We start from the raw sequence: 26,267 nt of genomic DNA, 5'->3' as shown, positions 1-26,267 counted from the left end.
ACTGAGGCTTTCCTCACAATTGTGCCTAAAAAGATTAAAAGCTTCAAGGCTTCAGTGACGGTGACATCTGGTGGACACCTGAAGCCATAGCAACCTCTAAAGAGCACGATGAAGCGCTGGCACTGGTTCCCTTGACAACAATACAAGTTCAGAAAAGTTTGTGTGGTCATTCAAGTGTTTTGTTCGTTCGTACCAAATAATGATGATATCGTCATTACAATAAAATATGCAGATGCTCTCCCTCAACAAATGTGGTTAAATGTTGGTTAAGGGGTTATTTAAAGCTTTGAGCGTTATTCAAAAACTGTACTAAAAGTACCTACCAGGATTAGAGATCCTTCCTACTTTGCAAATGATTATGGTGTGAATTCAGAAACATTGTTTGTGTGCGCGCGTGTGTGTGTGGTGTTTTTAAGGAAAATAATAATTGTTTGTCATTTGGGGACTTGTATGGTTGACTTGCCAAAATACTCTCACTCTCCAAATCTCTATCTCCTCACAACCTCATTTTGAAGCATCTTATGTAGATATTATGGCGCCAAACCCTGAAATCTGTCAAACCTGTCAAGCTGTCATTGGCTCAGAATGTGTCGAAACGCCATGAGCCAATGAAAAGCTTCGAAACATTTGGAAGGAATGACATGCGAAGCGGAACAGCGATGACGTTTCAAAGCTTCAAACGTCATTGGTCACGTGACCCTGGTGTTTTGATACAAGCGCCGACACAGCGTTTCGAATCACTCCGCTTCAGGAAGGGTGACGCAAGCTCCAAAGCCTCGATATAATTTGCCCATCACTAGTTCATATCTAAGGAGGCTGGCTGGTCATTAAATTGCTTCAGCTGGGTTCAATATGGGGAAGACTAGCAGACTTGACCACTGGCCAGAAGACCATCATTGAGACCCTCCATAGGATGGGTAAGACACAAACGTTCATAGCTAAGGAGGCTGGCAGTTCACAGAGTGCTGTGTCCAATCATATCAATGGAAAGTCTAGTGGAAGGACAAAATTGTGGCAGGAGAAGATGCACCAGCAAAAGAGATGAACGTGGGATTAGCAGACAGAAAAGATTCAAGAATCTAGCAGAGATCCAGAAAGAGTGAAATGAGGCAGGAGTCACAGCTTCAAAAACCACCACATTCAGACGCATCCGGGAGAAGGGCTACAACTGTCGGGTTCCTCGGGTCAAGTCACTTCTGAGCCTGAGACGACGTACGGCTGGGCCAAGGAGAAGAAGGACTGGACTGTTGGCCAGTGGTCCAAGGTCCTCTTTTACGATGAAAGTAAAGTGTGCCTTTCTTTTTGGGAATCAAGGTCCAAGGGTTTGGAGGAAGACTGGTGAAGAACGGAAACCAAGCTGCTTGAGTTCCAGTGTGAAATATCCACAGTCCGTCATGATTTGGTGCAATGTCCAGTGCAGGTGTTGGTAAACTCTGCTTTCTTAAATCCAAGGTCACCGCAAAAGTCTACCAGATTGTTTTAGAAGACTTCATGACTCCTTCTGCTGAGGATCTGTATGGAGAAAACCCACCCAGGCCCGGGGGGAACATGCAAACTCCACACAGGCGGGGCTGGGATTTGAACTCAGGTCCCCGGAACTGTGAGGCAGATGTGCTAACCAGTCGCTCACCGTGCCGATGATTTCATCACAGTATTCTAATTTTGTCTGTGAATTTCTGATTTCGTGGGTTTTATGAGCTGGAAGGCCAAATTATGTCAAAATAAACAAATAAATACTTGAAATTGTTCAAATTGTGTGCCCTGAATCTATAATCTATGAAGGTTTAACTTTTTGAATGGAATTATGGAAATAAAAAACTTTTTGGGAAAGTGTCTGTACAGCATTAGTGCTGTTCAAAGTTGGATGTTTTTTTGTGCCCCATTCTAAAAATACGAAAAATACTGCCCATAATTGACATTTACAGAGGTTTTGATGTTGATTAAGTGGACAAAAGTATTGAGACACCCCCTTAATTAATCAATTTATTCATCAGAGGTTGGACTTGACCTTCTCGATATTCATTGTCCGTCTCATCAAGACATTTTGGACAATTGTTGACAAGTGTGAGGGAACAACCTTTTCTGCTGGGATGAGTTTGCCGTGGAAGAATAAGCTTGTCATTGATCACACCGATGTGTCCTTCAGGGACCTCCCGGCTCTTTCGACTTCCTGCTGCTGATGATGGCCGACATCCGCAACGACATCATCGAGCTGCAGGAGAAGGTGTTCGGAGAGAAGAGGGGCATCTCGCTGGACTCTTCTCCCTCCAGCGGGGAGCCCGACATTGCCGAGTGGGGGTCCGGCCAGGGGGACCTCATGTTCAGCACCTGAACCTTTTGGAACACTTCTGGTGACATTCGTTAAAAAACACACAAAAACATTTCGGAAGGACACAAAGGACTTGAAAGGACAAGCATGTCTTCCTCTTCCAGAGCTCCTCTTCACCTGCTGCAGACAATCATGGAAACAAGGAAGCTCCCTTGGAATTAGAATTGTTTATTGTCATTGCACAGTGGAACGTGTGTGTGTGCGTGTGTGTGTGTGTGGGGGGGGCGGGGCGGGGGGGGGGGGGGGGGGGAATAAAGTCATATTTTCAGTATCTGATTTGTTCAATTAAAAAAAAAAAAAAAAAAAAAGCCATAATGTTACGAGCAAAATATGTAACTGAGAAAAGATCAGGTCTCTTTTTCAAGAGAAACAAACAAACAAACAAAAAAGGTTCCTTTTAGAATTAAGTCACACTTGTACGAGGAAAAAAATAAAAGTCACTGTTTTGTGTGAAAACTCATTTTAAAAAGAAGAACAATATTAGGAGACTAAAGTCATAGTAAAAAATAAAAAGTGTTAATACAAAAGTAAAACGATTTTTTTAGAGAAAAAAAAGTTAGAGACATAATTATATGTGAAGGAAATAGTATTTCTACTGGAATAAAGTATTTTTACAGGCAAAAAATGTGTGGCCATTTCCTCTCTCTCTCTCGCTCTCTCTTTCTTTTTTAATAACTCATAACGTAGTTAGAGAGCCAATGTATTTTCCCAAAAAGTAATTTGAAGTAATGAAAAAAGTAGTTTGGAAAAAATACGTGTAATATATGAGTATGAATATTGTAATACATATCTAAGATTATTACATAAAAGATGCAAGAGTTACAGGATTTTGTTTTCCCCAGAATGTTTTTCTTTTTTTTCTTTTTTGTTGTTGTTTTTAATAGTGTTGCACCAAGTACCAGTACCGGTATCGTACCGAGGTAATTTGCCATCAGAAATAGCACGGTACCATTTCCTTTTTTAAAATGATGGTTATTATTATTTGATTTAATTCAAACAAACAAAAATTCAGTACCAGTAGAGAAGAATAAATATCCCTATGAGTGCCGAATGAACCGGAAGGTCCACTTTTTGAGTGTCATGGTTCCGTACGCAATGAGAAACAGCCCTGCACTGAGTGGGTGCACATGTATTGTTTACAAAGAGAGAAATCAAATGCAGTCAAATACAAGAATACAGCACACTAAAAGCTTCTACAGTATTACGGATGAGTAAAGTCAATTATGTATGAAAAAACTCATTATTATAGCCATGGAAAAAATATCAGACCCATTGTTAGTTTCTTGTTCATTTTTAATGTCTTGTGCAACTAAAGGTACATCGATATTTTTATTGTAAAAAACAACAACATCTAAATATATATATATATATATATATATATATATATATATATATAGAGAGAGAGAGAGAGAGAGAGAGAGAGATTTTATTTGTATCAATACAGTATACAAATATATTATCTTATTATTATATTCATTTTTATTTTTATATCATCATTTTTTTGAAGTATTTGAAGTTGTTTTGTCAGTTTTCATTCCACTGCTTTTACTGATGTTTTAGATTGTTGCCTTGGTATCATTTCAGTACCGGGATTGAGGTACAGCTATAGTATCGAAGTCAAAATTATATATATATATATATATATATATATATATATAAAATCCCCCAGATTTATTGCAATAGTAAAACTTTAGATGACTCTCCTACAAAATCAGAAAAAAGGAAATATCCCACTGTTGTTCTCAGTGGCCTAAATGTTTTGCTCCTTTGCATCAGCAACCGTCAGGAAGGCTTACAAAAAAACAACTTGTTTTCTAAACCAAACAACAAATGTACTGTATACAGTATACAAACTGAAGGGCTGAAGCAGGAAATGCTTTGCGACACTTGGTTTGTTTTTGTCAGGATGAATGAAATAACAAACAAGCGTGGTGTACTATGTTAATCACGATGTTCATCAGATAATAGGGAAAAAGCGGTTGTGAAGCTGATTAGAGTGGGACGAGAAGGTTTTCAGATAAAAATTCCAAAGCTCTCTGAGACGTTAAACAAATGACCTGCTCATTGTACAGTAAATATAATGACAGTCGAGACCAAATAACTCAACATATTTCAGGTATACTGCACATGTACAGTATAGTGCAATTTTGACACCTAAAGGACCACCTAAAAAAATGACCTCACTCTCCAAGTACCACCGTCGTGACCAACATTGACCACGTATTAATCAGACTCGACAGAGGTTTTATTCCTAAAAACGTTTCTTTAATATTACTGTAAGCTATTGTAACAATATGCGCAGTTGAAACATTATCATTGCGCTAGGATTTGGGAAAAGAAAAAAGAAAAAACAACTGCGGAGTACATAAATAATGATTCATTTAAAATGTATTGTACAGAAAGGTTATAATTAAAATACTTGAAAAAAAAAACAGTTTTTAAAAGGATAAATGGTAATTATTTTACATCAACTGAACTGTAATAAGGGAGTGATTCCTTTGCATAGCAGTACCACACTTTTAAAATCAATGCAGTATAATGTCATTTACGTTTGTGTGTTGTGGCAGTACATTTTCCAAGAACTAATGATTTGTAAAAATTCAATGCTTATGTTAATATTTCAAAGTAATATTAACATTGATCTCATGTTTCATCATTTCACACCCCAACCAAATTAACAGATATTCTATTTGATATTTTTCTTACATAATTATAACGTTTCTCTTTCAAAATACAATATTATTCTGGTAAAATTACTTTTTGTCTTGTAGCATTACAACATTTATGGCCTTTTTCTCTTTCAATTAATTTCAAAATGTACATTTATTCTTGGAATATTTTGTCTTTTTTCCCCTCATAGAATTACAATATTTTTCTTGAAATAAAATAAGACTTTCTTTTTACTGGTAAAAGGTACAGCAGTACAACATTTTCCTCAACATTTTATAACTTATTTTCCCCTTTGTAAATTTGTAGGATCATTCAGATAAAATGTTGACTTTTTTCTATCATTACATTTTTTTTCACAACCTCTTATAACTTTTCTGCATGTGAAAATAATTTTAAAATGCACATTTATTCTTCTGATCTTCACTCTTTTTTGTCATACAATTACAACATCTCATGAAAAAGATGACTTCATTCCAATAAAATTATGACTTTTTTTCTCATAAAAAAACCAATATTTTCCTAAACATTTTACAAATTATATTCCTTTGTATCCTTGGAAAATAGTGATTTTGTTTTAAATTGGGGAACAAGGTGTCTTTATTCTGGTCAAATTTACCATTTCTCGACATTGCAATATTTTTCTCAATATTTTTGAACAAAATTATACTTTTTTTTGGTAAAATGATGGCTTTTACTTGTTACTGAATAATGTTTGCTTGAACATTGAAAATGTATCTACTTTGAAAATTGTGTCTTTATCTTTTAAGAAAATGACCATTATGGTTGAATTCAGATTTTTTTGCTCATAGCATTAGAATGTTTTTTCGTCAACATTTTATTACTTTTTTCCTAAAAAGTATTTGTTTTAACTTAGGCTGTACATTATACATTTATTCTTAAGTAGATGCGTGAATGAGATATTTTTTTTTCCAGAATTGTGACTTTGTCTCGGGCCAAATACGACCACATTTTCAGAAATGTATGGCTTTTTCCAACATAGAACTTAGTTTTAACTTTGACGTGTTTCTTTGGTCCCTTATGTAAGTGTGTTGACCAGAGGATGGCGCTCAGGAGCACTCCCACCGGACCATATGTGTGTACGATATTTTCCAATTATAACATAGTATAAAAGGATGTTTGTTTGTTTTAAAAATAATTTGAAAAAAAGGTTTAATGCTCGGAAATGGCACCTTTTATCCTCTAAAAATATAACTTTTTTTGGGGGGGGGGGGGGGGGAAATAATATTCTTCTAAAATGATGACTTTTTTTTCCTCCTATAATTTTGACTTTTATAACATGAAATATTCTCATAACATTGTAACTATATGTCATTTATTGCCTTTTTTACGGAACATGTATGACTTTATTCTTAAAATATTACTCAAATTTTTCTTAAACACATTGTTTTTTTCCGTAAAATAAAAAATAATAATATTGTTAGAAAAACATTAGAAAAACATTAGAAAAACAATTTCTCATCATGTTTTTCTGAGAAAAAAAATGAGTATAATTTTTCCTCTGAATATTCCTCACCTTTATATCAGCTTTTAATAAATCGGGGTGAAAAAAATCTATGTTTTTAAATAATGACATTTTCCTCTCGTAACTACATGACTTTATTGTCAATATTTTTCTGAGTCAACTTTTTTTTCCATATCTTTTTTAATTAAAAAAAGTATGGCTTTATTTTTGTAAAAGTTACCTTTAGCAAAAAAAAAAACAAAAAAAACCCTCAAATCTTTGTTCTCATAAATTTTCACATATTATCATACTTTTTTTTATCATAACATAACATAACTTTTTAAATAGCATATGTTTTTCATACATTGTATATATATTTTTTCTTTTTAATGAAGTTCAAATTGTCCAAAGGAGGATTCTTTGGTGAACTCCCACCCTGCCATTTGTGTGTGCTTTCCAATACGTCATCCATAAATACTCATGCTTTCTCACACACTCACGTACACAAATGCATACTCGCTTGTCTGTAAATCTTCACACACTGTTGAACCCTAGCGTGGCTGGGTGTCATTATGAGAAGTTTAGGTAGCAGAGGTCAGAGGTAAAAACAGCTGGGAGGGATAATTGCAGAGTGAAGGGGGGGGCTTGCCTGGACTTGCACCCACCACAACTACTCAACACACACACACACACACACACACCCACGCGCACGCACACACACGCACACAAACACACACGCACACGCTCACTGTCAGATGTCTGATGTGTGGTGGTCTGTCTGGGTTGTTTATGATACTCGTGTGTGTGCGTGTGTGTGTTAATCCATATATTGACATACATAAACCTAAAACTCATAACTGCCAGCCCTCCCACTCACCATGCGTATTTGATTTACTGTATAGCTGTTAATGGCATTGAATCAGTTTTGATGTGTGTGCGTGCGTGCCCCGCATGACATCCGTCTCCGCACGGGTTGCCAAGGTGACCGACAGTCAGGGCCCCAAAACAGCAAGAAACAATTCGCTCAATAAGTAAGAATTAAGAAAGCGTGTGTGTTATGTGCCAGAAAGAACAGAAGCGATGAGCTCACTTCCATGGGCCGCTTGTCATGCGATCGGAAGTGCGCCCCAGGGCCTGCGGGGGGCGCCGGATGGGAGCGACGGAAGGGGCTGAGAGAGCAAGAAGACCCCCAAAAAATGTTAACAGTTAGTCAAAAATGAATTTTCATCCTTTGCATATACAGCGGAACCTCAATGTAATGGACCCCGATTTAACAGACTTTGGATTCGAGTGAATTCTTTATGTACTTTTTATGGTGGTTAAAGAGAATACATTAAATATGTTTGAAAATAAGTGCTGAAGACATATGCAAAGAATTATAACAATAGAGTGCTTTTTGTGCATGGGGCTAACATACAGCCCCAGGATGTTACTGGGCTGGGGCGTATACTTTCGAGTGCGAGTTCCCGCCGCCACAATATGAGGACAGGACTTATTAACCACGTTTTAATTCATTGACGTACAAGCGCTACCTAAACTAGACGTGTCATGGCACGTCACAATCATTCAACATTCCTGTTATATTAACCCATATGTTATCAGTCCTTTTTTTTTTTAAACATTGCAATTGCAGCCACACGGCCCACGCCGGCTACACCGCACAGCTGACCATCTTGCCTGACACACCACGTTTTGATTCAGACAGGTAAGAATTTTATGTGATTTTCAATGAGAATAAAATATGGGCAGCAACAGCTACGACTGTACCTTTCATACAGAGTTGTGAGTGGCAGCTGCCATCAAAATCAATTCACAGGCGATATCATAGTAGTGCAACTGTTGCACTGGGGTTGACCAGTCCAGTACACGTGAACATGAGTAACCATTGAGCAGATCAGGAGCATTTTGTAAGGGGGGGGGGATCACAGCTGAAACCTTCCTCCACCTGTTCCAACCTGCTTGGAGTCGTTTCTTCACTTCCTGACCACACTCACCATTGCTCCGGACTGTTGACCCCAAGTATTTAAAGTCCTCCACCCTCGCTATCTCTTCTGCCTGTAGCCTCATTCTTTCCCCTCCACCCCTCTGATTTATGCACATATGTTCGGTCTTCCTTCGTCTTATCTTCATTCCTCTACTTTCCAGTGCATGCCTCCACCTTTCTAACTGTTCCTCCACCTGCTCGCTGCTTTCACTGCAGATCACAATGTCATCTGCGAACATCATGGTCCACGGGGACTCCAGTCTAACCTCATCTGTCAGCCTCTTTCCCATAACTTAATTGTGTGGCTCATCAACTTTATTCCTCCATAGTTCCCACAGCTCTGCACGCGACCCTTGTTCTGAGAAATAGGCACCAGCTCACTTTTCCTCCATTCCTAAGGGCCTCTTCTCACCCGCTAGAATTCAGTTGAACAAGCTGGTCAAAGACTCCACAGCCACCTCGCCTCGATGCTTCCATACCTCCACAGGAATGTCGTCAGGACCAACTGTCTTTCCATTTTTCATTCTCTTTAGTGCCTAACTTCCCTCTTACTAAATCATTGCTACTTCCTGGTCCACCACACTTGCCTCTTCTACTCTTCTTTCTCTCTGATTTTCCTCATTCATCAACTCATCAAAGTATGCTTTCCATCTATCCAGCGCACTACTGGCACCAGTCAACACATTTCCATCTCTATCCTTAATCACCATAATCTGCTGCACATAATTCCCATCTCTATTCCTCTGTCTGGCCAACCTGTATAGATCTTTTCTCCTTCTTTAGTGTCCAACTTGGCATACATGTAATCATATGCTTCTTGTTTGGCCTTTGCCGCCTCTACCTTCGCCCTACGTTGCATCTCCAAGTATTCCTTTCCTCTCCCCTCAGTCCTCAGTCTCCCACTTCTTCTTAGCTAACCTCTCTCCTAATTTCCTGAACTTTGAGATTCCACCTCCAAGTCTCCTTCTCCATTTACCGATCAGAAGATACATCTACTACTCTCTTGCCTGTTCCTCTAATCACCTTAGCTGGAGTGGTCCAGTCTTCTGGAAGCTCCTCCTGTCCACCGAGAGCCTGAAATTTCCTTTCTCAGCTTCCACCACATGGGAACCCTCGCAACCCTCTGCATTTATCCGGGCTTGGGACCGGCCTACAGTTTGCACTGGCTTGTACCCCCCGTACGGCCGCATTTTGTGCTGTTGTCCTACTAAAACTTTAATCTTCAGTATCAGTAAGGTGCAGCTTGCATGCTGGAATTTATCCATAGGTAAGAACTATTCCACATTCCGTAACTTCTCAAGTTTACCGTAATTTCTCAAGTTACCATCGCAATGTACATCTGCAATAGTCACATTGCTGGTCCTGCAATGTTCCACGGTATATTGCCTTCAATACATGTCTTTTTTGTAAGTTTTTTTTCCCTAAGAGGATGTGAGCAGTTTGACAGATAGTGAACCATTCTCCAAATGAGAGGCAAAATGTGCTTCCTTTAAATTGTTTGTCCTCCCAGTTGTAGGATCGTGTAAAACTTGAAACATTAAACAAAGAATTAAATAACGAACATCAGATACCTTAATGCTAACATACAGTAATGCAAAACTCAATAGACATGCTAACAGTAATGAACGCTGATTTTATGGTATTTATTAACCCGAACGGAGCAGCCCAGAGTGTGTGTTAAAATATGTTTTTAACCTTTATTTATACAGATTGATTGATAAACAGATTCTCATGTGCAATGCCACCCTGGACTGCAGGCAGCAGAGTAAAACAAAGCAAAATAAAAGAAGAAAGTAAGATTATAAAAGAAGATTTTAACTTTAATCTGGCAGGACCATTAACCTACTATTTAAATATAGGTAGACATTAGTATATCTCTGTGCTCAACTGAGCTAAGTTTATTTTCTGCTAAAGCTATTATAAACTGTCAGAACAATAAATCTGAGGGGAAAAGAGAAATATGTTCTGGTTTTCACATGTCTATGTTTTATTTTTTCCCGTTTTTTTTTATACCTCAATATACAGTGGGAGGAACAAGTAAATGAACCCTTACGAAATTTTGGTCTGATCTTCACCTAAATCACAAGAATAAATCAAGTCTGCTTAAACTAATGCCACACAAACAATTATAGTGGAACCTCAATTTACGAATGACCCGGTTTCCGAACGATTTTTTCAAACAAAAATGATCTCAGATTATATATATTTTGGTTTATGAACAGTCTTGGCTTGGCGGTGAAATGGTCGAGAACTTTGCGCTTTTTTTGGCGCCGCAAAACATCATTGGCTCTGTTACACAATGACTGGCCATCATGATGGTAACAGCGGGCGGTGGTTGTCCCTAGGGAGTGAGTACAGTACATAACAGACCGAACTGTCAACTCAACTCTTTGCAATGGCCATCCAAACATTTTATTCGTATATAATGTGTTATTAAACACATGTTGACTGGCCTTATTTGGCATATTTTGAATGTTGCATGCTGTTAGACATATTTAGACAAATAAATGTCTCACGACCAACAACAACTCAGTGTTAACATCATGGCCATTCAGTCTGTATACTGTATTAATAGCCTGTCACCTAAAAGCCTTTTGTTGTTGATTTCTGTTGTTGTTTTACTTTGTTTTTTCCAGAAGCTGCGCTGACATAAATCCAGAGAGTTGGAGCCAGTTGGTGGAAGGACACAAATGTGGCAGGAGAAGATGCACCAGTAAAAGTGATGACTGTGCGCTTCAGCGGATTATCAAACAGAGAAGATTCAATAATCTGACAGAGATTCAGAAAGAGTGGAATGAGGCGCGAGTCACATCTTCAAAACCCACCACATTCAGACGCATCCGGGAGATGGGCTACAACTGTCGGATTCCTCGGGTCAAGCCACTTCTGATCCTGAGCCAACGTAGGAAGTGTCTCAACTGGGCCAAAGAGAAGAAGGACTGGACTCTTGGCCAGTGGTCCAAGGTCCTCTTTTCCGATGAAAGTAAAGTGTGCCTTTCATTCTGGAATCAAGATCTAAGGGTTTGGAGGAAGACGGGTGAAGAACAGAACCCAAGCTGCTTGAGGTCCAGTGTGAAATATCCACAGTCCGTCATTATTTGGTGCAATGTCCAGTGCAGGTGTTGGTAAATTCTGCTTTCTTAAATCCAAGGTCACCGCAACAGTCTACCAGAATGTTTTTGAAGATTTCATGATTACTTCTGCTGAGGATCTGTTTGGAGATGCAGATTTCATCTTCCAGCAGGACATGGCCCCCACCCATACCGCCAGAAGCACCAAAACCTGCTTTGATGCCCATGCCATCACAGTGCTTGACTTGCTGGCCAACTCGTCGGCTCTAAACCCCATTGAGAATCTATGTGGTATTATCAGGAGGAAAATGATGGGCACCAGACCCAAAAACAAAGAACTGACAGCATCAAGGAAATCTGGGCTTCCATAACTCCTGGTTGTTTGTTTGTATGTGCCCTGCGATTGGGCTGGCAACCAGTTCCTGGGTGTACCCCGCCTGCTGCCCGGTGATAGCTGGGATAGACTCCAGCACGCCCGCGACCCTGGTGAGGAGAAGCGGCTCAGAAAATGGACGGATGATTTCTTCACAGTAGTCTAATTTTTTGAATTCCTGGTTTTGTGGGTTTTATGAGATGGAAGCCCCCATTATGTAAAAAGAAACAAATAAATACTTGAAATGTTTTAAATTGTGGGCCCTTAATCTATAATTTATGAAAGTTTTACTTTTTGAATGGAATTATGGAAATAAAACTTTTCCATGATATTCTAATTTTTGGAAAGGGTCTATTCTTTTGTCTTTATCAGTGATGATGATGATGTGGTAGTGATGATCATATTAATAATATAAAAATATAATATATTTAAAATATAATTGTTATCATCAATATTAATAACAATGGTGATAACAATAAATATTGATGGATAAAAAATAACATACTGTAAATATTCATTTATTACTAGGAAAGAAAAATTACAGTATATTACTGGATCACTAAAAATTACAGTATTTTACTGGCAGCTGTGATCCTGTAAAGTACTGTAAATTTCTTCAGTATGTTGTTGTAATTAGTCATCTAAATAAATAAATAAATACCGTATTTTACTGGATATTAATTCACAGTATTAGATAGTAACAGTATTATACTAGATTAATTTACAATATTTTACAGGATCACTGCTGCCAGTAAAATACTGTAATTTTTACAGTAAGACGTTTTACAGTTTACCATCAATAGCTGTTTCAACCCCATGTCAATCTCAAACCAGCGAGTAATATCTTACCCCTACATTTGCGTGAGTGCAAACGCTATCTTGTCGTGTCAGTCCATAATAAAAGGAATGTTCTCTTGATGAAGATTTTGTTGTGTGTGATTACATTCCCCTGGGAAAAAAAATACAAGTTGTAACAATTCTTACAGCAAGCCGCAGAGTACTTCATCTTGTTGATGTTTGAGAGCCAAACCACAGTGGCTGTGGCACGCACACCAACAACCATTGAACCACACATACTTTTTTATGATGTCACGACAGAAGCGAGGAGATGTGATGATAACCCCAGAACGGGACATTCTTACCAAAATTAAAAAAAAAAAAAAAGCCTTTGAAGTCACTAGACACCAATTCAGCAAGCATACAAACTACATAAGGTTACCAGCAATTGAAAATGGGGAAATGTGTGATGATAACTATAGGACAGGACATTGGCATCTTCAGCTGTTGAGAAAAATAGTCCGGTCACTGGACCTCAGTTCAGAGAAGCATCAAATCATTAAGGCCTTTTCACACTGCACTTACTCAGTGTAAAAGCGGCTCAGAAAATGGATGGATGGATATTCATTCATTCATCTTCCGTTCCGCTTATCCTCACTAAGGTTGCGGTGGTGCTGGAGCCTATCCCAGCTAACTGCAGGCAGGAGGCGGGGTACACCCTGAACTGGTCGCCAGCCTATCACAGGGCACACAGAAACAAAAAAACATTCGCACTCACATTCACACCAATGGGCAATTTAGAATCCTCAATTAACCTACCAGCCATGTTTTGGGGATGTGGGAGTGCTCGGAGAAAACCCACGCGGGCACGGGTAGAACATGCAAACTCCACACAGGCGGGGCCGGGATTTGAACCCCGGTCCTCAGAACTGTGAGGCAGATGTGCTAACCAGTCCGTCATCGTGCCGCCTATTTATATTATAATAGATAAAAAATAAATAAATGAATAAATAAATTAAAACTACATTGTGTTTGAAAAAAAACATGTCTTCGAATTTAATTTAGAGAAGCCTCAAGGCAAGTAACGCAAATGAATGATTGAACCACAGAAGGGTAATCTACAATCTGTACCCGGATGCATGGATATGACTGGAAGAACAGGTTATTGGTGTTAAGATTTTATACTTGGTTTATAGTGACATAACATGGGGACGTAATGGCATAATATGTTGACAGTTTTTCTCGTCTTTTTACAGTGTGGCAATTACCGTAATTTCTTGTGTATAACGCGCATTTTTTTCCTCAAAAATTTGTCAACAGTCAATAGTGCACATTATACATTGGTACAGAGGAAAATGAAAAAAAAGTGTACAGCTTTTTCATAACTTCTAGGAAGTTATGAAAAAGCTGTACACTTTAATTCCAATATGCCACCGCCACCTAGAGGTTATGCAAAAGGTGTACACTTTCATTCTAGTATCCCACCACCACCGGGAGTTTTATGAAAAAGGTGTAGCCTACACTTTCATTGGAATATGACAGGGGTATGTATGACTACATATATGTACAGTTGTGCTCATAAGTTTACATACCCTGGCAGAATTTATTTTTATTTTTTTTATTTTTTTTACATACGACTGATGACTGAACAACAACCATCATTAATTTCTTTATTGTTATATTTTTTTAATGATGATTTTCTAAAATGCTGGATAGTTTAATTTGAATCCCAGTAAAATAAAATTAAATGTGTTTTGCCTGGTCCTTTATGTTTTCTTTAAAGAATTTTACCCATCTTACAAATTCTGCCTGGGTAATCAAACATATGAGCACAACTGTGTGTTTTCTCATTTATTAAATAAAAGTAGGGCTGTGAATTTCAAAATAAGAGCAAGTAAATAAAAATAAAGTATTACATGTTCAAATAAAGTGCTTAACTTCAGAATAATTATTTGAAAAAAAAATAGATAATACTTCATGTTTTGATCATATGGGTAGAAGTGAAGTCATGCATTGTAAAAATGCATTATACATAGGTAGAAAGGTTTTCCAGAATGTTGTTGTCAACTTTAGGGGTGTGTATTATACATGGGTGCGCATTATACACGAGGAAGTACGGTAAGAATGTGAGTATAATAGTAATAGTAATTTCCATAATTTTCCATGTGATATGATGCTATTGCCACCATCATACTTCACTGTAGGATTGGTATTTGCGAGGTGAGAACTTTTCTATACTTATTATGTACGTCTATTTTGTTTTTTTGTTAGTTTTTAGTTTGCAAAAATGTTGTCATTATGGTGTGCTGTGTGTTTTGAGGAGAAAATGAGCTTAATCCATTTTGTAATAAGGCTGTGACCCAAAAAAAAAGTGGAATAAGTGAAGCACTGTTAAAACTTTCCGGATGCACTTGTACGTTATGTAACTCGGCTTTGGTCAAACGACATCACATCAGGTTGCCGTGTTGGATTATGTAAGAAATAATAACTACATTATGTTCCACTGTATTTCACAGGTGGTTGGATTTGTGTTTAAAGCGTTTGTTCTGCACCTTTGTCTCATAAATGTTGTGAATATTTAACATCACCTTCCAGGCACACATTTCTTTTTGTATTAAATAAAACCATCTTGCACTGACTTGCCTGTGTAATCAGACACTCAAGTGGATATGTTGTCTTGGATTTGCTCGAGATTAACCCTGTCAAAGGTAAAAATGTGTCAAAAATCATCATTGTGTGACATAAAAATACATCACCACCAACAACAACAACAATAAGTGCAGTACAGTACAAGTATTGTACACTGCACAGTCAGTTGCAATGTCATGAGACTAACCTCCAAGAATGTGCAGTAACTAGCTGTACTAGTTTAAACTTGACTGTTTTGTTTAAATATTTTTTTAATTTTACACTTGTGTCATATTTACAGATGTTTACTGTAGCTTGGTGCTTTGCATTTTCTTTGCTTTTTTTGTGTAAGAAAGACTCCATTTGTTGGCTTCCGACGTAGACCACCAGTGAAAAAGTGGAGTGTCAACAGCCACCACTCAACACCCTTCCCCCCTTTGTGTCCGAAGCAGTCGGACACATCTAATTATCTGAATGCGGGAAACCGCAAAAGCCGTGTGGAAGGACCCTTCACACAATGTCCTTCTTCAATGAGTTCTGTTTGAATAAATGTCTCGACCATTGTGACGGTAGGGTGAAAAACAGTTTGTCTTCCCCACAATTGGCCTGTGGGGCTGTTTTGATGGAGCCTTATAAACTCTGCTTAGCAACATGTGACCATGCAAACTTGTGACCAGGAACAAGGTACATTTGTGTGTAAATGTAGCCCATTAAAGTGATGTTTACCATTATTTTTACTACTTCTTATGTATGGCTACCTAGTCTGTCTTGTCTGTCGAGTTGTGGTGTTGTCGCGTGCGTATGTTTGCGTGTGTGAAAAAAATTAACAGGTTGTAACTTTCATGGTGTGAGCGTGCCATCTTTTAAGTGCTGGAATGTGTGCGTGTGAGCCTTGCACCAGGTGTGTGCAGTGTCTTTCGCGCAGGGCGAGGAATCCGGCAGCAAACTTTTCCGCCCATAGAAAAGTCTTTGACGGACACTTGAAAGGGATTTTTGGGGGTGGGAAGTCAGTCGGCTGTTTTATCTCATCACTTTCATCCTGCTGTAAAGGGACGTACAACGTGTTAAACGTGCTATGCTAAAGGGCTTCACACCTGTCATAAAGGGTATTTGCAAAATAACACACCGTGTTCATAAATCCTAATGTTGCATTCAGGGTTATGAAAATAAACTAGGAAAAGTTATATACACACTCTAGCCAAAATATTAAGGACACCTTTACATGGATAATAATGCTCAACTTTGATATGACTAACCAAACTGTGACAACCTGTCATAATTGGCATCCCATATAGCCGATTCGCCATTACATTGAAGCACTTTTCTTTTTGATGACATATGCACCAATATTACTGCACAGTAAAACATTATTGTCCATCCATCCATCCATTTTCTACCGCTTATTCGAGGTCGGGTCACGGGGGCAGTAGCTTTCGCAGGGACGCCCAGACTTCCCTCTCCCCATCAACTTCATCCAGCTCTTCCGGGGGGATCCCGAGGCGTTCCCAGGCCAGCCGAAGGACGTAGTCTCTCCAGCGTGTCCTGGGTCGTCCCTGGGGTCTCCTCTCGGTGGGACGTGCCCAGAACACCTCACCAGGGAGGCGTCTGGGAGGCATCCGAATCAGATGCCCAAGCCACCTCATCTGACTCCTCTCAATGTGGAGGACAACATTATTGTTTTGTAGGTTTTTTCATGGCCTTAAATGCCCAGTTCAGTATAAAGTTATTGTAAATTAATGTAAAAAAATAGCTTGAAAATGTTTGAAAGTTTCACATTTCATCCAAACTAACCACGCCGGTGCGCTTGGTCATGGTGATATTGTTGAAGTACAGTAGTCATCATAGGTGAGTCGCTTTCATGAGCCCCAAGGAATTTGTGTGCTTCCTAGTTCCAAATCTGTTGCCAAAGGTGAACAGCTTGACAAAAAGAAAATGTTACTCGTCTATGCACAAAAGACAATAGATATAACCATCATGACATGGACATCACGTAAATGCCTCACATTCAACATGGCCGCCACGTAGGTACTGGAGGATCAAGTATTATTGTATATCTGTGAACCAGAAATACGTCAGTCCCATTCTCTGCCTGCAGCCACAGCACCAGTCAACAACAGCGGCCAATTCTGGGACTAAAAGACTTAGTTAATGGTATTTTCAGTGACAAATGGAAACTATTTTTGGACACATTGGTCAGTCCCGACGGTCCGTTTTATCCGATATCCATTATATCGGGGTCCGATTTATAGAGGTTCCACTGTATTTTTAAAAATGAATAAAAATTTGAAATGCATATTTAAATTTGTTTATCTTTGTTTATTTTTATTTACAATGAATTATTAAACTCTAATCTATTCATCCATCTTTCGTTTATCCAGGGTCGGGTCATGGGTCTAGCAGATTAAGCAGGAAAACCCACATTTCCCTCTCCTCAGCCACTTCATTCAGTCCTTCCAAGGCAATCCTGAGGCTTTCCCAGGCCAGCTGAGAGACGAAGTCTCTCCAGTATGTCCTGGGTCTTCCCCCACTCAGGTTCCATCCCTGCCAGAGAGGTGACATTACACACACCTAGAGCGAGCTTCTGTAGCTGGGAATCGGACTGCCAATGTCCGCGCATTCAGTCGCCACCCAGATGTCCCAACCTCCTTGGCCACTGCCACTAGTAGTGAACCCATGGGAAGAGAGACACGTGCCCCGGTGACCAGCGTCCGAGCGATGGAAAACGTGTTTCAATGTTTTTGTTTGTCATGGGGGTCCTGAGCCTTGCTTTGTCTAGTTCCTCGCCTAGGACCTGTTTGCCCTGGTTGACCCTACCAGGGGCATCACGTTAATGTAGCTCCTAAGATCATTCAAACACAAAAACCCCTCTCATAGTTTCCCTTGCCCGGATGCGGGTCAGAGGAGCCCCCTCTGGAGCCAGGCCTGAAGGTGGGGCTCGATGGCGAGCGCTTGGTGGCCGGGCCTGCACCCATTGGGCCAGTCCCGGCACAGCCTGAAGAGGCAACATGGTCCCACTTCCCATGGGCTCACCACCTATAGGAAGGGCCAAGGTGGTCAGGTGCAAAGTGAGCTGGATGGCGGCCAAAGACAGGGACCTTGGCGGTCCGATCCCCGGCTACAGAAAATGGCTCTTGGGAAGTGTAATTTCACCTTTCGGGCAGGGAAGGAGCCCGAGTTGGTGTGTGAGGTCATGAAGTTTTGTCGGGCTAGCCTCAACACACAGCTCTGGCTCTGGTTCCAGTCCTTTTGAGAGGGGTTGAACTCTCTTCCAATCTGGAGTTGCCCACGGTAAGAGGCGCCAAGCAGGTGTGGGCATATTTATTGCCCCCCCGGCTCGGTGCCTGTTTATTGGATGTGAAGGTAGCCTCCTTCAGCCTTCGGGTGGGGGGACAGGACGTGGCTGTTGTTTGGAGTTTCCTCCGTAGGGTGTCCGGGCTTTCCCTTAGCGATAGCGTGAGAAGCTGGGTCAACCGGCAGGGGCTCAGAGTAGAGCCGGTGCTCATCCACATTGAAAGGACCCAGAGGAGGTGGCTTGGGAATCTTCATCGGGCACATTCCACTGGGTGGAGGCCGCCGTGATGGGCTAGGGCATCCTGGAGAGACTATGTCAATTGTTTGTTTTACTAATATAGTTTATTTTATTTGCAGTAAATTATTGAATCAATTATTTAAATGTCAGAGGACAAAGATGTTATGGGGTCAGTTAAAATTCATATTTGCATTGTTTATATTTGATGTAATACATGCACGTCACTTCCAGCAAGTTGTCAGCTATAGTTTAGCTAAAAATTAGGTTTTTATTACGTGTATTGAGCACTCCCCGAACATACTCGAAAATTGAGACCCCGGGGTGTAGTTACTCTGTCCACTGCAATGCCTACCGGAAGTGACGCTGCAATTGCCAAACACAGCGTACTACACACTATACGCAATGGCGAGCAATGTGTTGGAAAATGAGGAGGAGGAGGATTTTGACGTATAGGGGTGTTAGATATATTTTAGTAGTTATCATTTATTTGCTTAGCTTGCATTAGTATTTTGCATTAGTAGCTTGCATTAGTATTTTGCATTAGTAGCTTGCATTAGTATTATGGACAATATTTAGATAGAAAGATGTCTCGCCTTCAAGAAGATGACTCAGCAACATTTGATGGAAGGGCGCCTTGACGAAGGACGTGATCGGATGTGGTCGGGGACGGGACAGGTGTCGTCTGGTCCTATGTTTTGTGTTGTGTCTTAATGCTTAGAACATTATGTCTTGTAGAACCCTCCTATTTTCAAATAAATGTAGGAGCGACGGGGGAGATTGTTTAGAGCGTGTTGAGAGGCTGTAACCTGAACAATCTCCCATGCGCCCTCCTCATGAGTAAAATGACCAACGTCTTCATTCCTTTTGTGTTTATTCATTATAATGTTTGGTAAGATAAATCCAACAAGGAGCACCCAACTGAACTTGGCACCATCAAAGCCTACGTTTGAGCCAATCAGGAGGTCGGAACCTCACAGTGACAACGATAAGCAGCCAAGTAGCAGCTGTACAACAGAAAAAGAGAGAGGCCACTGGCTCAATGTATGTCAAAAGCATGTCTTTTTATACAGTCATAGCTTGAAATAATGTCACCCCCAGAGGTGCCAATATTTCTGAGCATGACTGCACGTATTACCGTAATTTCTCGTGTATAACGCGCATCCCCCCCCCCCAAAGTGTGCCTTATACATAGGTATAGGGGAAAATGGAAAAGCTTACACGTTTTATAAACGTTTGCCGCCATCTAGAGGTTATGAAAAAGCTGTACACTTTCATTCCAATGTCACCGCCAACTAGAGGTTATGAAAAAGGTGTAGCCTACACTTTAATTCCAATATGACAGGGGCACGTATGACTGCATATACTGTATGTGCGGTTGTGCTCTTAAGTCTACATAGCCTAGCACAATTTGTGAAATATTGTTGTTGTTTTTTTAAATATGACTGAACAATGCCGGCACGGTGGTCGACTGCTTAGCACATCTACCTCACAGTTCTGAGGACCGGGGTTCAATTGGCACCGCAGCTGGTTTCAGACGCTGCGTAACTACACCTGTGTATCCAATGCTTACATGTTTCTCAAAACATGTTTCTCAAAACACGCCGGTTCAAAGTGATCAGCACAGAGTTTGGAATGCTTGGTAGGCACCCATAGCTGGCCATGTTTCTTCCCCTGTTGATTGACTTTCCCTGTCCACTGGTCACGTATTCCTTTTTCACTTGGAAAACCAAAGAAACTTGCCACTGCCTGAACCATTTGTACAACCAAGTGCCACACAATAAACCATCGTGAATTCGCTAAATCATACGACAACAAATATACAAGGATGGGAACAACAGCATGGAACGATAGCATACAACGCCAAATGAACAAGGCTGTTTGACTAATGTTTCGTCACAGTGCTAGATAGAGCCGAAGACCGGAAGGTCGCTTGATGGAAAAAGCAGCAGGTGCATTCTGAAGCATATTTATCGATTTAACTTCTGTATATCTGCTATATAATCACTTCACTGGCCTGCAGGGATCAGAGTTTATTTAAGGCTGGTTACACCCATTGGCATGAAACTCACACAGCTTGTTTACACCCGCAGTAGAGCACACACATGCACACACACGCACACACACACACAGCAGTGAGAATTGCGACACAGTGCATATGCCAAGTGTGTGAATCCTACCTTCTTCTGCAGTCTGTCTTCACCAGTCACAACCACTGCATTTAATCTCCTGCGAGTAACAAGCTGCTTATCACACACACAACACACTCCCATGATGCATTGCTCACTTTCCAGTTCATGTTCGACTGTGTCCATAAGTCTTGAATATTGCCATTCAAGCTAAGAAAAACTATTTCAAGATTAAAAATGTAGTTTTAGGGTGCTGTTAGCAAACATACTGAGAGTGTTATTGACATGTAGCCTGACCAATTATTTGGATGATGATCAGTGTCATGATTGACAACTAATCTTACCAATATTTGCATGAGGGCCTAGTCAACATGCTTGAACAATCACTGAAGCTGCATATAGATTCACCAACACTTGCCTGAAGATGGGCTCACATGGACCGACCAACCACACTGTGTCTGTGTGTCATAATTTAAGTATAGAATGACCAATATCTGCCTGATGATGTAGGCACTGGCCAATAACGTGCTGAGTGTGATTGACATGTAGACCAACCAATGTTTGTATGACGAATGAGAAACAAGACCGACCAATCACGAGTACTGCTATAAATCATTTAAATCTGACAGCATTCAAAGGCCGCAAAGGGGACCCACAAAAAAAAAGCAAAGAGCAAAATGAGCAAGGTAATGAAGAAAAAGATTTTTTCTGAATGTGAAGTTGCTCAATGAAGTGGAAGTGCGCAAAAAAATTCTTTTTGGCACACTGTCCTCCGGCGTTAACAACACGTGAAAGAGGAGCGAATGGGACAGCGTGTTTGCGGCTGTCAATGCTGTGGAGTCAGAACAGCGCACACATGCGGAACTATAAAAGAAGTGGTCAGACATTATGGTGGATGTGAAGCAGGGGACAGCTGCCCACCGCTACCGTGTGGCCAATACAGGCGGAAGAACCGACGCGGAGGGCCTTACCCCGTTCGAGGAGAGAGTCGCTGCAATCATGGGTGACACTACTCTTTCGGGAGCTGGGAGCACGTGGCTGATCACTCCACAAGGTAAATACCATTTATTTTAATAACCCACAACAAATGTGTTCATAGAGTAACCTACACACCCTGTGAGACTCCCTATGAGATTAAGGTTCATGCATAAGTGTTGTATGTATGGTATTTGTCCATCCATCCATTTTCTGAGACGCTTCTCCTCACAAGGGTCACGGGCGTGCTGGAGCCTATCCCAGCTATCATCGGGCAGGAGGTGGGGTACACCCTGAACTGGTTGCCAGGGCACATACAAACAAACAACCATTCGCACTCACATTCACACCTACGGGCAATTTAGTTGTCAATTAACCTACCATGCATGCTTTTGGGATGTAGGAGGAAAATGGAGTGCCTGGGGAAAACCCACGCAGGTACGGGGAGAACATGCAAACGCCACACAGGCGGGGCCGGGAATTGAACCCCGGTCCCAAGAACTGTGAGGCAGACGCTCTAACCAGTCGACCAACGTGCCACCCTGTATGGCATTTGTAATAAATATTTTTAATTCAAATACAAGCATGTCATCATATTAAAGAGGATATCAAAGACTTTGACTCCTGTTTGATTACTCGATTTATTATTTGAATACACGTACAGGAGAGGTCACGCAGTCGCAGCCACGCGCTACATGTTCAGGGGATTCGTCAACATTCCCCGGTCGTCCACCGTTCTGCCGTCTCCTCCGGCATGCCCTCCAACAACCGGCTGCTGCTGCCCACCCGACTGGTCGTGTCCTCACCCATGCACACTGATAAAGAGTCCTTCAAATTATCTTAATTTGAACATGATGTGGGGCCAATTATGTATTACTCGTGCACTCACTGTAGTTGTCTCGCCATGCTGCACTATTTGCATATACTGGCCACTCATGCCAGAGTAGCATCTGCTCCATTTGCACACTGTTTGAGGAGTATCTGTAACATTTGCACAACCATCATTGTCCCAGATGATCGCACTACTCGTCACTTTAAACCGCATACACTCCTTGAAGTCTCAGCGCCCCTTGCACAATGGTCATTGCACACGACTATTGCAATATTAGACATTCGAACTGCTCTAAGTGCTAGAGGACTCTCCATCTTTTTGCACAATTGTTTTTTGTCAATGTCTTTGTCTCCAAAGTGTTCTGTAAATTGACTGTCTGTTGTACTAGAGTGGCTCCAACTACCGGAGACAAATTCCTTGTGTGTTTTGGACATACTTGGCAAATAAAGATGATTCTGATTCTGATTCTGATGTACATCAGTTGCACATGATCAAAATGTGTTAAAATGACATAATTTACCCCTGACCTCCTAAAAAAAAATAATTTTAACACATTTGAATCATGTGCAAACAATGTACATGTTCAAATTAAGTAAATTCAACGGACTCTTTTTTTTCAGTGCATGTGCTGGAGTCACAAGAAGAGATTGTGAGGGCAATCGGCGGCATATGATCACCTTGATCAATTAATAGATATCCTTACAAATATGTGTGATTCATTCAATAAACTGGTAAACAAGTGAATTCCGAGTCCTTGCATCTTTTACATTGTTGAAATCAAATGTTGTCGGGCATGAATTGTTCATCATTGCTAATTGTTCATGTGTCTTTGATGTGCAGATTTATGATAACAGTTTCCCAGCATCACCTCTAAGTGTTGCCAAAGCACTAACAGCTGCAGAAACGTGCGTACGCCAGCCATGCAGTTGACGTGAGGCACCGCACATTTCCAGGGTCATTTCACTCTTGATACATCTGAACTGCCGTGAAAAAGAACGTATGCCAAGTTTTTGTGCGTGCGCACCTTTTGTACACGAGGCCCCCTGGTCAATGGATTTTATTATGGCGTCATCCTATTGACGTTTGAGGAATGCACATAACGTGATTAAGTATGAGCCTCCTCGGGCCAGGAAACTGCTCGTCACGCTCCATCATCAAGTTGAAACAATGCTCTGAAAAGGACACGCACTTCTTATTGATCAATTGGTGCAATTACAAATTCCTGTAATTCCAATTTAAAAATTAGAAATACATATATACAATTTAGAAAATGTGTGATCTTAATCAGAAAAATCCCTCAAATCACGTAAAGGTGTTTATCTTGTGGAGGTATTATATCTTTTTTTTCAATTTGCAATTGTTTTTATATGTGGTGAAATTTTGGTCACACCAATTGCAGTGGAACCTCAACATTCAAACCCCTTAATGGTCATATAATTTAGAAAATTTTGGGAAAACAAAATGCCTTGAGTCAAATGCAACTTCAGCATTTGTTGTCATTTTAACCTAATTTTACACTTAGATTAACAGATGTGATTTATCTGTCAAAGATTGTGTACACCAAATTACAGTGGAATGTCCAAATTGGTTGCTTTTTAATTTCGAACTGTTTTTGAATAACAATGGAACCACTTAATGGGTTTACTTCCTTTTACATCTCTATGAAAATATAATTAAAAACAGAATACAATGATTTGCAAATCCTTTTGAACCTATATACAAGTGAATACACTATAAAGACAAGATATTTTATGTTCAAACTGATGAACTTTATTGTTTTGTTTTGTTTTGCTTCTGCAAATATTCAATCATTGTGAGTTTGATGCCAACAACATGCTCTATAAAAGCTGGGACAGGGTCATGTTTACCACGGTGTTATAGCTCCTTTCCTTTAACAACAACTAATAAGCGTTTGGGAGCTGAGGACACTAAATTGTTTGAAGCTTTGTAGGTGTAATTCTTTCCCATTCTTGCGTGGTGTACAACTGCTGTTGCTCAACAGTCCAGGGTCTCCATTGTCGTATTTTGCACTTCATAATGCGGCACATATTTTCAATGGGAGACATGTCTGGAGTGCTAGCAGGCCCGTCTATTATTCCCACACATTTACTATGAAGTTACGCTTTTGTAACACGTACTGAATGTGGCTTGGCATTGTCTTGCTGAAATAAGCAGGGACATCCCTGAAAAGGATGATGCTTGGATGGCAGCATATGTTGCTCCAAAACCTGTAGGTACCTTTCAGCATTAAAGGACCTAGCTAATGATGTGAACAGTGGCAACCTATTTCAGAGTTCTGGACTTGCGAATGATGTCTGCAGAAAAAAACTTCACCCCAAAATAGACTCAGTAGTAATTCGGTTTCTGATGAAATATTTGATTTTCAGCCAGATTTTGACCCGCCCACATTTTCGGTATGTCAGCCTGTCACAGCCTGATACATAACAAGCAGGAGCCGATAACATTTCTTCATTGAGCTACTACGCATTCTGCGGTGTAATATTTACCTACATTGAAAGTCTGGATGTTTTTTTTGTTTTAGACAGTGAAAAAAATGATAGTGTAACATGTTGGAAGGCTTGTTCAATCTTTGAAATGCCTCCTTGAGGAAAGAAGACAGCGACGTCATCCCACTTGACGTAATTCTTGCAAATTCATTCCCACATATATAAACTTGTTTCGTCATCTTAATTTTGTATTGATTGCATCAAAAATGCCTCTAAGATGTTTGAAAAGAGTCCCTGTTGACGACAAAGACGTTTTTATAGGTGGCATTGTGTGACAGATGCGGACTTTGGCTTGCTGTCATAACGTCGGATGATGAGGGTCTACTGGCCAAAAGCTTTATGTGGCTTAATGTCCCAAAACTGCGATCAATCATCACCAAACTGCATGTGGACATCTCTATTTTTGCGCACTTACACTTGTGAAAATGTCAGAACAATCAGCCTGATATTTTTGATTTTATGGACGCTAAACATTTTCCTCTCCAAAGATGCTCGCTAGAGGAATATGAATATGCTTTAGGTTAATAAAATTCCAAATATTGGGGCAATTCTTCTTATATTTTTAGATGTTGAAGTGGGCATAAGCAAAGATGTCTGCATAAATTACGGTGACGATTGATCTCAGTTTTCACCTGCCGCGACGCATGAGAGTCGCTGGCCGGCGGGACTGGAAAGAAAAAAGGAACCAGCTGTTCCAGTCGTGCTGGCCGTCCGCAGTGCTACATTGCCGGTCGCAACTCTAGGAAGAAAGAAAAACAGGAACCAGTCAGGGGAGGGGGTGGGGGGTCTGGCTGTTCATTGGGGTCTACCCGCCTAACGCCAGAGTGCTTTGGCTACACCACATGGAGTAGGTTCCTGGGCTCCTCGTGAAGCTCCTTTGCTTCTGTGTCCTTGGGGGAAAGGGATAAGTTGAGCACCTTGACACACTGATTGGTTAATCAATTAAAAATTATTAAGCACACCAGTCGGCACAGGGAGCGACTGGTTAGCACATCTGCCTCACA

At 40.4% G+C, this 26,267-nt stretch overlaps 1 protein-coding gene across 1 annotated transcript in view; it reads left to right on the top strand.

Moving 5' to 3' along the window:
- Nucleotides 1-2,529, top strand: part of LOC133415698 (collagen and calcium-binding EGF domain-containing protein 1-like) — a 51,158-nt gene extending 48,629 nt beyond the window's left edge. Inside the window, 1 exon segment of the mRNA XM_061701980.1 lies at nucleotides 2,147-2,529. Within this exon segment, the coding sequence (XP_061557964.1) occupies nucleotides 2,147-2,332 (186 nt within the window). The 3' untranslated portion in view covers nucleotides 2,333-2,529.
- Nucleotides 2,530-26,267: the final 23,738 nt, after the last annotated feature.

This window comes from Phycodurus eques, chromosome 2 (genome assembly GCF_024500275.1).
Source record: "Phycodurus eques isolate BA_2022a chromosome 2, UOR_Pequ_1.1, whole genome shotgun sequence".
NCBI lineage: Eukaryota > Metazoa > Chordata > Actinopteri > Syngnathiformes > Syngnathidae > Phycodurus > Phycodurus eques.
The sequence above is the reverse complement of the archived record's forward strand: the minus strand, read 5'-3'. Positions and strand labels throughout refer to the sequence as shown.